Source organism: Centroberyx gerrardi, chromosome 15 (assembly GCF_048128805.1).
Source record: "Centroberyx gerrardi isolate f3 chromosome 15, fCenGer3.hap1.cur.20231027, whole genome shotgun sequence".
Lineage (NCBI taxonomy): Eukaryota > Metazoa > Chordata > Actinopteri > Beryciformes > Berycidae > Centroberyx > Centroberyx gerrardi.
In genome coordinates, this window is record NC_136011.1 from 11,305,610 (window position 1) to 11,322,957 (window position 17,348).

The 17,348-nt window shown below is 43.0% G+C and overlaps 2 protein-coding genes across 2 annotated transcripts; both read right to left on the reverse strand.

Annotated features, from left to right (window-relative positions):
• Window positions 1-702: 702 nt before the first annotated feature.
• LOC144542376 (uncharacterized) lies at window positions 703-9,347 on the reverse strand. The gene is made up of 11 exons (XM_078288892.1): window positions 9,298-9,347; window positions 7,257-7,337; window positions 7,002-7,140; window positions 6,761-6,875; window positions 3,690-3,804; window positions 2,308-2,379; window positions 2,113-2,216; window positions 1,625-1,685; window positions 1,186-1,334; window positions 987-1,089; window positions 703-901 (listed from the first exon to the last, which is right to left on the reverse strand). Coding segments are annotated over exons 3-11 (777 nt in total). The 5' UTR covers window positions 7,003-7,140; window positions 7,257-7,337; window positions 9,298-9,347; the 3' UTR covers window positions 703-844.
• A 3,917-nt stretch (window positions 9,348-13,264) lies between these two features.
• Window positions 13,265-14,966, reverse strand: prr18 (proline rich 18). Its single transcript, XM_078288846.1, has one exon. The coding sequence runs from the start codon at window positions 14,878-14,880 to the stop codon at window positions 14,104-14,106; it is 777 nt and encodes a 258-aa protein (XP_078144972.1). The 5' UTR covers window positions 14,881-14,966; the 3' UTR covers window positions 13,265-14,103.
• Window positions 14,967-17,348: the final 2,382 nt, after the last annotated feature.

Consider the following 17,348-nt stretch of genomic DNA (forward strand, 5'->3'; position numbering starts at 1 on the left):
TCCGTCCTATGTAAGAAAGCCCATTGATTTTGCTCCAGATTTATTTCTGTTTTCTTGAACTTGTAACTCGCAAAGTTGCAGGCCTTGTCAATTTTTCAGAGTGACTGTAACTAGAAAGTGGCAAAAAATTGTTTTATGTGTTCATACATTGTCCTGGCTGGGACAACAAACTATTGGTTTGGGTAGTTTAAGACATTTTCACGAAATCTGGAACTTTATTTCGCCTTTCCAAGTGTAGACCTATAGTTTAGTTCTATGATAGTAATTAGCTCCATGCCAATTAGGAGGATAGAAAAAATGCCATAATGAAAACCTGCTTATACTAATAATTTAAAAAAACTTCTATAATTTCTAAAGTGAAACGTTGACACTTTGAGAGCTCATTTCAGACAGAAATAGTAGGCTATGTCATTTTATATCTTACAGTAATCTAAAAAAATTTAATTTATAAGAAAACTGCAGGTTACAAATATCACATGTAAAACACACAGCAACATTATCAGGTATCAAATCGTATCATAGTTCAAAGCAGCACTCAGCAAGTATGTATGCATTGATGTCGATAAATGGTGTTTTATTATTAGAAGTATTGCTGATTTTTTTTTAATTAGTGTCTTTTGACTGTAAATAACTACATTTGCCATATGATGTATCATACTGTATAAAATGTTAAAAGAATTATTAGGAATTATATAACAGAGATAAACCAGTAGAACATTGACTATTCCACAAAAATTAATTGATGATGCAGAACAAAGGGAGTACATTATTTTTCACATACAATAATTCATAAATTGAACAGTATACAGTCAAGTCCTATAAGGAGATGCTACTGGTTCCATCTTCAGTAGTCTGTGTCTTCTGTATAGTTACTCCATAGCTTGAATCCATGGTCAATTATCTAAACAAAGGACAGAACAGATTATTTTAAAATAGTCCTACAATATTCAAGAAAACTAATCCCATATGAGAATGTTTTTTTTTACTTCCACATGCTTTTGTTGACACACATCTTCCATGGATAAGGGGTCGGGTGTTTTTCGGCTGCACGCTGCTGTGCCCCAAACTACGGTCTCAAGACGCTGGTGACTGCCAAAAACACACACAATATAACAAGTTACTATTACTCTTTGGTTTCCCACATATAAATTAAAATTAGGGCTTTGAATGGTTGTGTTGTTGCACCTTGCAGAGGCCTTTTTGCTCCTGTGTTGGGGAAACGGAGGTCGGTCACTCTGCCCACTCCTGGACTGTTTCAGAGGGCGGAGAGGCAGCTGATCAGCTTGGCTTGTCCTCTCCTGTTTGGAGTCAATACTTGGAAATACACACGGCACCTATGGGAGAACAAGAAAGGACAAGTCCAAAGATACATCACTGATAACTAAGTTTCTGAAACATGAACTGACTTAAATTCAGACATGCAATACTGCAGTGTCACGCTCATAAATAACTCTGTGCTGGTGATTCTATTCGGTGTGAAAGACATCTTTTCCCAAATAACAGTTGCCATGGTGGCTTCCAAAAAAAACAAACGTGAAAGGCAGATACTGTATGGCAGCTATGTGTAACCTTCCATAGAGCTCTGTGGTGTTGTGTTGTGTTGTGGCTGGTTTGTGTTACTAACCAAATCTTGGACGCTCCGCTCCTCCTGCCAGCACAGTGAGTCTCTCTCTCTGTCCAGCAGTCTGGACCAGAGTTCACAGCAGGCAGAGAAAAACAAACCCCACTCAGTTTAAAGAGCAGTTGAAAGAGCTCCTCGTTATACTTCTGATCTGCTGTCTCCTCACTTGGTTTGAACGTTACTAAAAACCAAGCACCAAGCTTATGGAAATAACTTGAACGATCAATGTCTCTCAGTAGTAACAGCCTTATGTTCCCGTATCAGAATCTAAAGGCAGCAATACACAGGGAAACTTTTTGGGAAACTCTGATGATTTAGCTTTAATCACATAAGATCTTGTTGCCAGGACACTTTTGAATGGATTTTTGATCTTGAGTCTCACTTTGTTGCCTGTTGCTGTGAGTGTTGCCCATCTACACCACCCAAAAAAAATACCTAGTGCATCACCTCCTTTAGGCCTCATTATTCTGCCTTTTTGCTGAATTACCAACCTTTGGGAGAAAGCCATGTTGGTTAAGGACACATCATGCATTTGCCTCAGCCGCCTCAGGTAAATCTCTGCTTTCCTGCTTTTCTCAGGAATCTCAGGGATAATCTGGTTTGAGAGACAATAAGAAAAATGAATGAAAAATCCCTCTGCTGTGCTTCTACACAGTCTAATAGAAGTAACTCATTGGCTGACCTACCAATTGTGGCATCTTGGTCTTTAAGTTCCTTAGAAAGTTGGGCTGCAGGGTCACAAATGTGGGGACTTTCATCTGTGGGTGACACATATATTAATTTATCATTTTCTTCTTCATAAATTATTTTACAGTTTAAAAAGACAAATCCTCTTAGCTGTATATGAGGTGAGGTAGCCACGGTGTAAGAGTGAGAGGTGTCACAGTGAGCGTCATTTCCCACAGTCCCAGTGTCCCATTTGGCGCCTCTCTCTCCTCCTCTCACACCCCCACTCAGCGCTAACTGTCACACTAGGCCACTTCCTGATGCGGGGCATCCTGGGACTGCAGCATTGTGAATTAATGGCATTGATCTACATGGCGCTTTATCCCAGGAGGTCCCCCATTCACAAAGGATAATAATAATCCAGGCGCAACTCAGAGAAGCTTCAACATTTTAGAGAACACCATTAAAGTCTGTGTTTGAGCTGTTTTACCTCTATTTAAAGCTTCTATTTGTGCTCATATACATATTACTATATGCACATTAGTGTGAGGTAAAGAAGAAAGCATTGTAGATTGATGATAGGAAAGCATACAATTCATAGAGAGAACTACCGCATGAATAATCCTGATCTTTATGACAGTTTTGAACAGAAATCTCAGCTATAGGAGTTATATGGTACAGCAGGATGGTGGCTGAGGTTCCCACACACACATAGGAGCCCTCCAAACACACACACAGCCTGCAGAGACTGAGGGGTGACGGCCCTGTCCTGCAGCAGCGGTGGATCTGAGATGTTCTCCTGTCAGCATGGAGGCCGGGTGAGTAATGCTCCTGCCCGCTGGCTCGGACCAGTCTCGTCTGACCACTGTTTGCCTTCCCCTGCTCTCCCTCCAGCCGGGCTCATCCTCTGTTTGCCCGGGCCCATTTTGACACGGAGGTGAGAGAAAAATGAGTCCTGCATGCTTGTCCATATATGCCCATCTCAGCACCTGAGCATCACCTCATCTCCGCTCTTCTCGCTCCTCTGAGTCGTTATTTACTATAAATCCACGGCTCTATCACCCCTTACCATTCAATTCCACGTGACTTTTTTCCCCTGAAAAATAAACTGCTATTATAGTCTGACATTGTTCCTTAAAGTTAGGATTTACTAAATTACTTGCCCATCGTGGGAGAGGATTTAGAAGGATGGAGGGGAAAGGGCTTCCAAGTTTAACAGAGGAAACAACATGATAATGATTTTCAAGGCAGATATGTATCTAGCTGCTGAGAGTGCATTCTTTCTGTGTGGGTTTATGTGTGTTGATTTGGGGAGAGGGCTGGGCGATAACTGCTCCAGGTGTGTTTGCCTGTCAGCGACCCTGTTAAGTGGGATTACTGCCCCTGTGGTTTTGACACTAACCTTGGGAAACATTTGCTCAGTTTCTTCCTTCTCCTGGCTGCTGCTGAGGAGCAGCTCAGCCGAACTCTCCCCCGAACCAGGCCCTCGCTCTAACAAGCTGCTCTGTGAGGGAGGCCTGGGAACACACACACACACACTTAGAAGTGGGTCCATTTTGCAGCTGAAAGATCCACAGACCCTCTACAACTACGACCCATTGGATGATTATCATAAAGTACTGAGGAACAGCGAAGAAAACCACGACAACCCCTCTAAAATGTGCTAAAACATCTTCTGTGTCATCCTGGTTCCGCCTCAGCCCGCTTGCCGCTGTGATGTGTGACCCGCACATAACATGTCGGGTTGTTAATATATTCCTAATGATGTGCTACTTCTCAAGGGTAGCCATAGTGTGGCGCGGCTCACACCCGATAACACTGCGCACCCGGGTGACGACACACTTTGTCTGCTGGGTGCAAACTGGCTCCGGGGAGGACTCCTCAGCAAGGGAGCGTTTACTCACAGGACGGTGTAGCAGGTAACAGATCTATACAAACCCCACGAGCTGCACAGGGTGCAGGTGGAGGAAGGAGGATGTGGACCTGTGCACTCATATATAAGATCATATTGGTGTAGGCGTGTGGAGACTGATGAAGCTGCAGAAGGGGAAATGTGAAAAGCTATGATGACACACTAATTTAGAAAGTATTGCTTAGTAAGATCCTTCAAGCTAAGGCGGGTTTAGACCAGCCCTGCCTTATGTAATTTTTCCACTTATTGAGGTCAATATATAGCAGATATAGCTGATCTAATTTTACAGACCTATAATGCATACTTGTGAAATTCAACATGTTGAAGAGACCATGACTAAATGGCCATAAAGATAGGAAATTAATGCTTCAACTGTCCAATCAATCATAACTGCTAATAATCAACACATATAAATAGGCATAAAACAAGACAGATGAGATAGACTGATTCATATACGAAAAGCACATAAGCAAGGTCTGCGCTGTCTCCATATTTTGGCTTCAGCTCTAATTGCTTTTATTTTGGGTATTTCTCATGGATGTGGGGAATGTGCTGTGGCACGGCCGGGTCGGGGGCACAGGGGGCCGTCGTCCTGCCGTGTTTGTCCGTGGAGCGGTGCGATTTCACACCGATGGAAGACTTGTCAGCGGAGGCCTTCACTAGCCTTCTTACCAAGCTCCTAATGTCCCAAGCCAAGCTGCTGGCCATGGTGGCAGGCCCTTACTAACATCATACATGCTCCTACTAAACACAGTTCAGCCCTAATTGACAACAAGGGTGACAGTGGCCGACACTGCTCTGCCATACATTCACAGCATGTAAACACACCACCACAACGCTGTGGGTGACATGAACAGGTACCATAATTTAAAGGAGATCTGATTAAGATGCCTTAGAGAGTACTGTTTTTTTTTTTTGGTGGATAATATCAATAGCAGCAACAACAGCAACAGTAAATCAGTTTTTGTGAAATGTTTGCGAAGATTAAACTCACTGCACCTTAATGTCCAAGCCCTATCTTGTCTGAAGGTATAACTAGACAAAAGTATGAAAAAAATATGTAAAATTATGAAAAAGAAAAAAGAGGAAGAGAGGTTTTTAAGTGATATATACATCCATTTTATCCCTAATTGGAAAAAGTGCAAAGTGCTGCCAAGACAACACCTCCTGCTCATCTCCACACACTACATGGTCTAAACTGGTTCCTCTAAAGCATCTGCACCTCAATTATTTGTAATAGCAAGGATGATACTTGTATACCTACTGACGAGTAGAACCACAATAAACCTCAAAGTCTAACAGGCTCTCAGATTATCTCTGTCAGTTTTGGTAAACAGAGCAGTGTTTGACTGGAAGCCCATAAAGCTTTAAAACAGAATAAACTCTCCAAACACCTCCACATCTGCTCGCAGGCCTGGCATGAAGTGACACCACCGGCCCAATTGCTGCGTCTCTTTTGTAGAAGACATAATTAAGACATTTTCCCCTGCATGATGTTTGTAGGAGTCAGAGCAGCAGTCCGGAGAGGTGAGTCTCCGTAACAGAGGGGTCAGACTGTGTTTGGTCATCTCACTTCTACGTGAGCAATCAGCGCTCTCCTTCAGGAGGGTCCATGCTAAACAAGCCTCCAGTGGAGCCTGTGTTTGCTCTTGAAGGACAGTGCAAACACAGATCCAGAGTGCTCAGGCTTTAGACCAGAGGCTTAACCAGCCTACTACCCATCCCATCACCCTTTCAGCCCACCAGCAGCCCCGGCTGCAGCACGGCGGGGTGACAGCTCCGCTAATACCTCACACAACAGTAAGACGTGTGGGTCAGTCCACAGAAACAGCCTTTCTGTGACAGCTTGGTGGCAAAAACCTTAAAAGTTACAAGTAAATGGCATTTTGATGATGTCTTGCTTCCATAATATATTGTATATGGAAGCATATTTCCAGTTGAAACAGGATGGTGGGGCAGGACATAAAACGGGGGAGGGACTGTTAAAATGTGGGCAGGTTGGACCATAATAAACATGGAAAGTGACTAAGTGCTTTGCACATAACCTTGAGCTGTCACAAATTCCCAATTCTTCAAATAGGAACACACAAAATTGCACCACCGTACCATGTTGCCAGTCGTGTTGCAGGTTTTATATGAGGGGGGTGGAGGGGGGGATTGTTTAAGAATCTATTAGATAAGATAAGATATCACTTTATTAATCCCCTTGGGGAAATTCGGAAATGACGGGCTATGATGGTACTACTGGTCGTAATTTGTGAAAACATTGGTGCATTTATTGTGAAATACTGTAGGTGTACTTTATGATATTGAGAATTAGCTAACGATGAAAAAGTAATTTTTCATTTCATTGTGATTTTAAGAGAGAAGAAGAGGTTGTGTAATGCTTCTCACTGTGCAAAGAAGAAGCCACACAAAAAACATCTAGCATGGAGTAAACCCAAAATGTATGTTGAATCTCCAACAGAAACATGCTGCCACAGATAAACCAATATGCAATATTCAATACACAAGAAAATCAGAGAGAACAAATGCTGAATTATAGTGTGGGCATTCACAACCTGGAGCGAGAAACTTGGTCCTCATGCCCTCTGTCTTCAGCAGTGATGGGAAATCTAGGTGATCCACGTGTCTTCTGTTGAGTCACCAAGTCAGCTGCAGATCTGCTGCCAACCACTGTTAACATTACATTGTTAACATTACTAGTGACAATACATCTCCTGCTTTTCTGTAGTAGATCTATTAAGATGTTAAGCAATGAATGAACTCATAAGAGTGTCATATATGAAAATGTAACTCAACTCTTCCTCCTGATGTCCTGAAGACTTCTCTGTAGTTGTGATGGACCCTGGTTATAGTTGATGCACCTGGAAAAGTCCTCTAAGTCTCGGTGTGTTTTCAGACATCCACGCTGAGCTAATTGGCTCTGAAGGTCCAGGATCTCAGAGAAGAACAGTGTGAAGATGTTATGGTGGGGGGAAAAACACAATATAATGGCAGCAGGGATGAAAGTGAGGTGTACTTTTCCATATTTGTCAGTTAGCACACAAGACCCACCAGATAATAGCTGGTTTTGGGGAGGGACCTCAGGTGTGAGTCATTGTGCTGCAATACGGAGAAGGCCAACTTCCTTTGTATCTGAGCAAAGGAAGACAAGGGAAGGAGGCAGACAGACAGTGAGAGAGGGACAGAGACAGAGAGCGGTGGGAATAGAGACTTAAAGTGAGGCTCCCTTGTTTCAGGGGCTGGGAAACAGAGCACACAGAACAAATGAGAAGTAAACACACAGCCACAGGAAGCCATTAACTGCAGCAAGGACCAATTAGGCCCCAGCAGGTGTCCTTGCCTTTGCCTGCTTTGGTCCTGCCTCACCTCAGCGTCTGTGACAGAGCCTCTCGATCTGCGCTGAGGAAACAACGGGCAGTTTCATTTGCTCAGCAATTTGAACCAAAGGATTCCTACGGGCCGGCCTGTAAAGTCCTTTATTGTGCTCTCTTTGTCTCCCCCCAAGTGCAAGTCATTAGAGAGGACAATTACATCCTCCTGAAGAAGCTCGGCTTTTATAGGAGGGGAGAGATAAGACAGGATCTCTCTCATGTTAGACCCCCTCTATCAAACTCTGCAGGCCCTCTCTGAAGCTTATTGCTCTTTTCACACCCAGTCAGAGCCAAAGAGACAAGACAGTCAAAATCAAAGTCAATCACAGCGGAAGGAGAATAATGCGTAAATACATTCTCTTTCAAGTGAGGAGCTGAATTTTGATTTTATGAAGGAAAGAAGAAAAAACTGTCAAAAAAAAAATATCTGGGGAAGGCTAAGATTGCTCAAACATCAATTGCAACAAGAATAACACCATTTTATTTGCAGTAAGTTCACATTTGAACTAGATGTACGAATGTAGAGCAAAGTGGATGCATGCAACAGTTGCTGCACTGCTGGTATCACCTTCACGTTCCTCAACAATGTTACTGTCCATGCTGTTCAGGGGACATTTAAGGCTCGCAGGATTAAGTTGTTAATTACAGCTGTAATTATGTTAACGATATGCATGTCACTTTAGGATGACTAAGACTCTATGGTAAGGGAGAATGGGAGGGTGTGGCAGTTGAGACAGAGGGGCTTTGATTTGCAAGGTTGTGTATTTGAGCCCAGACACAGTAGTGTAGTGTGTGTGTGTGTGTGTGTGTGTGTGTGTGTGTGTGTGTGTGTGAGGGAGAGAGAGAGAGAGAGAGAGAGTAGATGCAATGGTGTCATACCCTCATTGGGTGCTGCTGAACAGAGAGAGAGAGACAGAGAGAGAGAGAGAGAGAGATCACACATAAGTGTTGATAATGAACTGGGGAAAGGGAGTTGGAGGGAAACTTGTTTTTCATCACTCATTTCAGATAGCTGATCACTCTGCAGCCAAGTAATAAAAACCCTATAGTGAAAGAGGCTTGAAAGTCTCCACTGTCAGGACAGATCCAAAGCGCAAACTCTACAGGTGGCTGGGGGATATCAGGGACAGTGAGGTTCTGCAGCTTCTGAGTTGAAAAAAAATCATCCATATACAAAATATTATTACAAAGATAAACCTCTCAACTTTTAATTGAGCCCACTTTTGTGACTATCAGACTATCTGACCCTCTGACCTGCCTTTCAGAGTGTTAAATTATCGATGCATTAACCTGTAAGAAGTATTTTAATGTTCTAGGTCTACCTGCTCCATATACTGTTGGGTTGTTTAAACTCTAACAGTGCAACATGTTTTATGAGCTTATTGCATGTTTTGCATGTAAAACCTTATTCTGCAAAGTAACTAGTAACTCCAGCTATCACATAAATGTAGTGATGTAAAAAGTAGAATATTTCCCTCTGAAATGTATTGGAGTAAAAGTATAAAGTCTCCCAAGTAAAATGCCAGTACCTCACAAGTACTTAAGTACTAATTGAGTAAATGTACTTAGTTACTTTCCACCTCTGAGTGTAAGATCCAAAAGGCTGATTAACTTCATGAATTCATTTTCATATACCCCTGCCAACTTAATGGTCTATGGCTTCTATCTTTTTGGCTATTTTAAAAGTTTAACCTTAAAAATTGAAGATGACAGTTTGTTACCTGCTTAGTTTCCTTCTCTGACTTCGTCCTGGCTGTCTCGCACCTCTGCTGCAGCTTTAATCTTTGTGAATGGATCTTGTCTCTCAGCAGGGCGGCATAGCGGCGATAGAGAGAATCCCTGAGACGGTGCATGTTCCTGTAGGCCTCTAGATGGCGCTGGAGGACCAAAAAACAGAAATCAAAAGAAATAGTTGAGTGAAACAGCGCCACCTGAGTAATGAGGCAGGCTGCATAGTTATGGGCTACAGAGAGGGGACATGATGAGGCACTGATGATGGCTCAAAGAACAGTTCATATCTCTTTCTGCACTTTTCTTAATTTGAGTGCCACAAAATCATCAGTCTTGCATGAGTGGTATTGAATAAGTGTCTTAAGAAAAAGTTATAGTGTCTATATGAACCTGCTCCAGCTGAGCCTGACGCCGGGCTTTGGCTTCCTGGTCTGGGTCTTGGCTGTTTTGGACCACCTTCCTCCTCCAGTACTGAGCCTTGTCTTCATCCTCTGCCTATCAACAGTGGAAACCCAATTTAGATAGTGGAGGAGTGACACAGTCAGCTTGTCCAAAGATTTAAAAAAGAATGCATTTTTGGTAATCCCTCTCGTCTGCCAAGAGCAAACAGGAGTCCTCCCACACACCAGCCTGACATTGTGTTCTTGCAATGCCAAGCCAAGAAAAAAAAAAAAAGAAAAAAGTGATATGCAGGAGGAATATGCACACCTCCTTTCCTGCAAAGCTCTCACCTTATTCCCTTCTCCTCACCAGCTCTCTAGAAAACAATTTGGTAAAGCTATGATCTGCCCTAAGCCTGTCATTGGGTAATAGTGTCCTTATCTAATCCCAGTCTGGGATGATGAGGGGGGTACACAACAGATGTTGTCAAGGGAAGCTTTTTTTTTTTTTTTTTTCACTTTTCAACTCCATCATGTGGTGCATGTTGGGTTTTCCTAGCAAAGAACACCAAGGAACAGGCAAGTCAGATAGTAGGGAGAGAAGATATGAGATGAAAAGGCTTGAGAAATGTCAAGCACAACTCAGGCATATCAAGGAATGTGGGGCTAATGGAAGTAACAGCATGCATGCCAAAAAATATGAACTGCACAGGAAACCATGGAACTACATGCTTCCTTCTGCAACCCTCCGATGAGGGATGAAACATGCTGGAGCTTCATGGAAGAGGGCCAGAGGAGTATTGCTCTTTCATCTGAACTCAGTCTTAATACGCCTCCGTTCCAAGGTTGCTCTGTCCCTGGGAAATGCCTGTTGCTTAACAGGCTGCCACTGAATGGCCACATTACTAAAGTTTATGGGCCAAGTCTGTTCAGGAAGTGTCCGCTTTGTCTCTTCTCACAAAAGCTGTTGGAGCCGCAGAATTTATCAGTTCCGTTGCCACAGTAATGCTGTTACGGCAGAGCGGAGGGACCTGCAGTTCTTTGCTTTCTGCTGTGTGCGAGTGTCAGTGACGGGGCGAAGGCAGCATCCATCTGCACCGCCTGCCACTGTAAATCAGCTGCGGATAAAGCGGCTATCCCGCTGTACCCCGTCACTCTGTTAGACAGTGATAAGGATATTGGAGTGAGGAGGACAGGATCCTGCAGACATTCTCTTCAACTCCTAATCCAAAGAGAAGAGATAGCAGGGAGGGCTGGTGATCAGAGATGGAGGAACTGCAGACTAGATTAGAAAATGAGGACATGATGCTGTAGGTGTGAACGGGGACGGTGTGTGACAAAGGAAGAGAAAACAAGGAGGAGAAAAGAGAGACCTGAGACATGGGGTGGGGTTAACAACTCTGAATGAAAAAAGAACAGAAGGGCATACTGGAGAAAGTGTTTCCAGTTGTAACCAAGACGACCGGCTCAACAGTTGCCAGCTCCTGCTTCTTTAAATTCTAGTTTTCCAATAATGGACTGGAATACAAGTATTTGAATCTGTTCGTCAACTTGGAGCCACTTCAGGCTTATTAAAGCAGTTCTTACCCCCAGGACAGACAGTCATGAATAGCTCGGCCATAGAGGGATGCTTGCCTAAATCAGACAGCGATGAATACAACTAATGAGAAAAGAAAAAAGGGAGGGAGGCATAGAAACAATGCCACAATTGAAATAACACAATGGAGGAGAATTACACAACTTCTGCTGACTGAGCCAGTAGATAAAATCATCACAGGTACCATGGAGAACTGAGCGGGTCTTGGTACACAGAGTGCTGGCTCAAGCATGATCTCAGTCCACACCATGCTGCAATAGAAACCTCTTTGTGACACTGAATGTGAACATCTATTCAGGACAAGTTGTTGCACTGTAGCTGCTTGTTTGTACTCACATGACATAGATGAGAAATCTGAAATGTCACAGCTCACATGACATTTACAAACTCAGACACTTATTTGGAACCTGATTAATTGCTGGGTATTTTTGCGTTCTCATTCCCGTTGTCATTTTCCAAGCAAACAATGCAATGAAATGCTCTCAGTGCGAATGAGTGGGTTATTTTAAATACCTTTCTGACACCAACAGGTAACAAGTATGTATCCAAGATGGAGGGCAGGGTGCTTGACTGGTGAATGTCTTTAGACCTCATGGCAATTCCACTATCAAGGTAGCCTTTAGGGAAAACAGGCAAGTCACCGATCACAGTCCTATATCGTTTGTAAATCATTTACACCCAAAGCCACAGACCTACAAGTACACCTAATTAATCCAGTGACAAATACTTGAACGGAAAAAAATAAAGTAGGAATCTCTACTGTACATGTGGCATACATATGACATTACATTCCAAAACTATTCCTTTACTTTAGAAAGTAAAAGCCTAGATATGTAATTTTTCAAAATAGCTTACCAGCTGTTGGTGTGTGAGCCCTTCAAACACACCAAGTGTCTTAACTAAAGTTTTCACTCTTACTCACTCTCCTGTCCGACATGTAATTGAGCTCGAGAGTGTAGCGCACTCTCAGTAAAACTCTGGTTACCAAGTTACAGGGAACAATGTAATTGGGTTAAGCCCTATTACTGGGTACCCACCCCCCTCCTCCCCATACACACACATTAAATACACACATATTAAATATGTAATTGCCCCTCAGTGAAACGTTAATTATGAACAAGCAGTTGCACATGCAAGCTTTACTTTTTCCCTTAAAGTTTGTCTTGACTTGGTTTAATGGCCAATACAACGCATGTACTGCAGTAAACCAATAAAGAAAAAAAGTGTCTTCATGTGGGTTGTTCACACTGATGATATAAAATAAGCCCTGTAATTCATTTCCTCTCATGCTGATGTTTGGTTTCACAGAGTTTTTTCCACACTGGCTGAAATGGTCATATGACACTGAGCCCCCAGCTGGTCCCTCTTCTTTCTCTCTGTGCAATTCAAAAGGTCCATTGCCAGTTGTATAGACTAAACACATGCAGGTCTGTGTGGCTCAATGAGCAGAGCATGGCTATAACAATGCCAGAGTTAGGCGTTCATTTCCCACTGGGTACACACTTGCTAAAAGGTATACATGCACAGTGCTGCAGGGCGCTTTGGGTGAAAATGTCCACCAGACTGTGTATGGTCACAACACTGTTTCTCATGTTTCTCTTGCATTAGGACTTTGATTTGTTTGATATTACCACAGTGGAGCTGGTTACCTGAAGGGAACATGTAGGCCTAGTAGGCTACCTGGGCCCCGGGACCCTCACAGCACACTGGCCAACCCTGCTTAACAGGAAACCTAAGAAGCTTAGTATAGGCTAATGCCCAAATGGCCTTAGGTAGCCAAGGGGGCAACAAAGAGCTTTTAAAATACCAGGTGGCAACAGGCTGAACTATAGAGGAAATCCAAATTGCTCTCCTCTGAATCAGCAGCATGTTAACAGAGTTAGTTAAATGGCCTCTCATCACACACACACATGCTATTAAAGGGTTTAAAGGGTCACTGACACTTGGACAGATTAAAAACATTTTACTTCAAATGGCATAAAATTGTCAGCTGACAAAACGTTTTTGACAGTACAAATATTTAGCAAATATTAAATACTGTACATAGCTGATTAATCCCTACAAAAGATATAAACAAGTGCCTCTTATGAGAGGAAAAATAAACAGTCCAATTTGGTTCCAGCAGAAGGCGCATAACCCTGTTGTCGTTGACAGCTTATTGTTCTCCGACACAAAGGAACGGTTTCCAACTCTGCACCGCTTCCCTTTACGCAAACCCTCTGCCAATCCACAGGCGCCCCACTGAAAACAAAAAACCATGTGCAAAGGAAGAGAATATTAAGGTACTTAATTCAAACTTCACCAAAACATTGAATAGGCGTACACTCATAAAGCAACATTCCTGTCAACGAGGAAAAGCACTGGCATTGGTTAAGCCATTAGCAGCAAAAAAAAAATAGCCATCTTAACAAATAGCAATAGGGGCTTAAAATCTTATTTTTCTTGAGCTCAGTGAAAAAGTATGCTAATGATGTGACATAATGTCACTTGTCCCAAAGCAAATAAAATTGTTTCAAGGATTTTCTTGAATCAAGTGTCATTTTCTTGATACATGCCTTATTCTACCTTATTAAGGTAATGACACTTGTTTCTAGACAGGGAACAAGGGAAACTCCACTGGAAACAAGTGGATGTATCCCACCCCATTTGCACTTTCCCCTTGTTTTAAGAAAAATAATATTTTAAGACTGAACAGGAGATCAAATTAGTTGTTAAGATGGCAATTTTCCAGTGCATCAGTGCCCGGTAGGCTATTCAAGAGTCCTTCGCCGCTTCAGTCCTGGCAGGCTGTTTAAAAATGAAAAATGAAAAGTCAGGTATCAGCAACCTTTAAGGTGCGGGAGTGCAGAAAGTTTGTCGACTTTTCCAAAAGCAGCGGCACTTTCGACCCCTTTGAGCCACTCTTTACATTTCCTCACGACCGTCTCGTCCACATCTCCGTCCTCCTCCTCATATTCCACATCATCGTACTTGTACTGGTCATTCAACAGAGAGATTTTAACGATGGTGGTGATGTCCTGCTCCGCACTCTCCAGCTTGGCGACTGGGATGCAGCTCTTGGAGCCTCCGTGCGCCTTTTTGGATGGGAAAACTCGTCTGTGCCGAAAGTCCGCAGACGCGCAGCACTTCTGCTGCTTAGCCATCATCTGCTTTTCTAGATTGCGTTTCTGGATGACAAGAATGGCTTCAGGGGTAAGACTAAGGGTAAACTGAATCTCCTTTTCTCCGTCTTTGCCGGCAGACTGTTTGGTGGCCCGGTGAGTGGTGGACTCCATGGAGCTGGAGCGCCTGACTCCGTCGGACGAGTCCTGAGGTTTGGGCACCGACAGCCAGCTCTTCCCCTGTGTCTCCTGCCCGGCAGCCAGCCTCTGAGAAGGGCTTTTGCTTTTCGGCTGCTGGGCTTTCCGTCCCAAATTCCTGAAATTCGCCGATGACCAAGATGTGGAGAGCTTCTCCTTATCGGACTCCCCCTTCTCTCCCCCGGATTTGCTGGTGAGCTCAGACTGAGGAGGCACTGCGTTGGGTTTCTTTTTCCTGAATAGTTCCCTGCCAGGAGAGGAGATCCGCTGGTGGAGGTTGATGGGTGGAAAAGGCATTTCTTGTGATTGATAGTGGTCAGGATGTGAAAACGTCTTCAAAGTGCAGATGAGAAAAGCCTGCGCAAAGCAACGAGGATCGCTCTACGGGCATTATCCAGCAGCGAGGTGGCGGCGGCTGCAGTGCACCTGTTGGCCGCACCGGGATTCAACTGGTGCACGCGCAGCCGGCTGCCTTATTATCCTGTCGGTAGGAAGGCGTGGCCAAGAGGAGCGCTGAACAAAGCCAGGAAATAAAATCAAGTGGTGATGTCATTTCATAATTTTTCAATAACTTCCTTAAGCGAAGCCACACTCGTCTAATATTCTTCTCGTCATCCCTAACCTCTATTTTAAAATCACTGTAACGCACTGCGACCATGTGCCTATTGCTGTGCCTAACACATTTAAAAAACAATGAACGAAAATGTTCAATAAATCTACAGCCTGAACAATATTCATGTTTTTCTGGTTAGCTAGTTAAATAACGTGGTTGCTAAGCGACACACGCAAGTAGGCTGCTTCAGGTATGAATGATAACTAGTGAGTTTCGGTTAGAGCATTCATATTTAAATTAAGCGGGCACAGGTGTGAGCTCATCTGGTATTTTTGAACGTGATTAAGTCAATCACAACTGGGGAAAGGAATTATCTATTTTATAAGAACTATTTTCAGCAAGTTATCACTTTGAAGAGACAACTTGACACAACACAGCCTCCAACAGAAGCTGAGAAAAAACCCTGGCATTAGACAATCCTCTTAACATGTTTCAAGTTTCACCTGGTAACATTTGACGTTTTAAAAATGCTTTTATATTTTGGGCTTCGGATACCCCACAAGGTGGCCTTGAACAGCTTCACTGACAATGTGGCTGCATCCCTCCCCCTCAATAATTAATGGAATATGCCATAGCCTATCCTATAGGCCTATCACTCTATAGGCCCATCACTCTATAGGCCCAACTCAAACCATTTCAGATGTATGAAGGTCCACTGTTGTTCTGTAGGCTAGGCCATGTGTGAAAGTCATCTAGGGAAATATACAAATGCAATATTGATTCCTCTTCCTTTCTGCCGTTATTGTAATTTCAATGTCATTTTGTTTCACTCAGTCTGGGACAAGGAATAAATCAATACGTCCTTGCCTCATCTGCACAATTTCTAGACCATTTATTTGTTATTGCCCATGGATGAGTTTACATTTGACAATTTGTAAAACATTCTGCTATTAAATCAATAGACAGTTAAACACCCAGTTGCTAATATAGGCTATATGATAAACTATTAAGACTGAAATTTGAACATTTGAAATCTGGGAAATAACATTATTGTATGACCATATAAGAACGTAGCTGCTAAATATCTTCAAAAATGTAAACATGATCAAAGGCCATATGGAGAAGGGGAGTAACCTACTGGAAAACATAAAATAGATCCTTTGATTAGAATTACAATCTTTAAACTGATTATTTTACTTCACTTATTAAAACAACACTCAATCACAATGTACTATTCAATGAAACATAGGAATGGTTGCATAGAAACTGCCCTTGACAACACAGGATGGCCCAAGTTATTCTTGAGCAACATTTATATGATGAACAGAATCATAAAGCGGATGAGGGCACAAAGTATATTCAATTTCAAGCGGATGCTGTGGCGCGGGGTCCCTCCTCTCTCTGACATAACAGTGGATTAGATGTAATGAACAGGAAATGGTTGGACACTCCAACAGATTGCAGAGGTCAGGGTCCTTCTCCCTCATCCTCAAACTTTGGTGTAATCCAAAAAAGAAAACAACACATGCGCTCAATGGTGGGCAAAGAAAACCGATCACAAAAACAACCAACCTCCCCTCATTCAATGGCATTACGTCCCAAATTATTTTATCCCTCAGATTACTTGGATACTAATATAGTGCCTGGGGATTTGTTGGCTCTCTGCCAAGTTAGTTGAACAAGTACTACTGAAAGGAGATTTTGTCCATGCTAATCCACCATCACATTATACAACCATCTAATGAAACTATGTGGGGGCTGCATGAAGGGGAGGGGTGTAGAGCTCCACAACAAGATGTGGAGACTGGTTAATAGTAAGCACGATGTACAAAGAAAACCTAGAGGCATGTTTGTAAAACCTGGAGTAAATCCCGAGGCTAATACACGGGGCTTGCGTTATGTGGGGAATGACATAAAACGGCTTTAAAATCCTTTGTTCACTGTAAAGCAAAAGCTGGGGAAAAAAAAGGTCCACGACCCTCTGCTAGATTATCCATGGGTTAATCCAAGGTGTTCTATAACACACCTTCTCATCAACATAATGTGACCATCCGCGCCGCAGATGGGGGTGGGCCGACGGTATGAATCTTCCGGAGGGTTGTCATGACAACCGCATCCTCAGAGGCTGTGCCATCATGCCGAAGCAATATAGGGAACCCGACGCAAGCTATACTGGGTTATTAGGTCACGTCAAAATCACAATGCTCAGAGA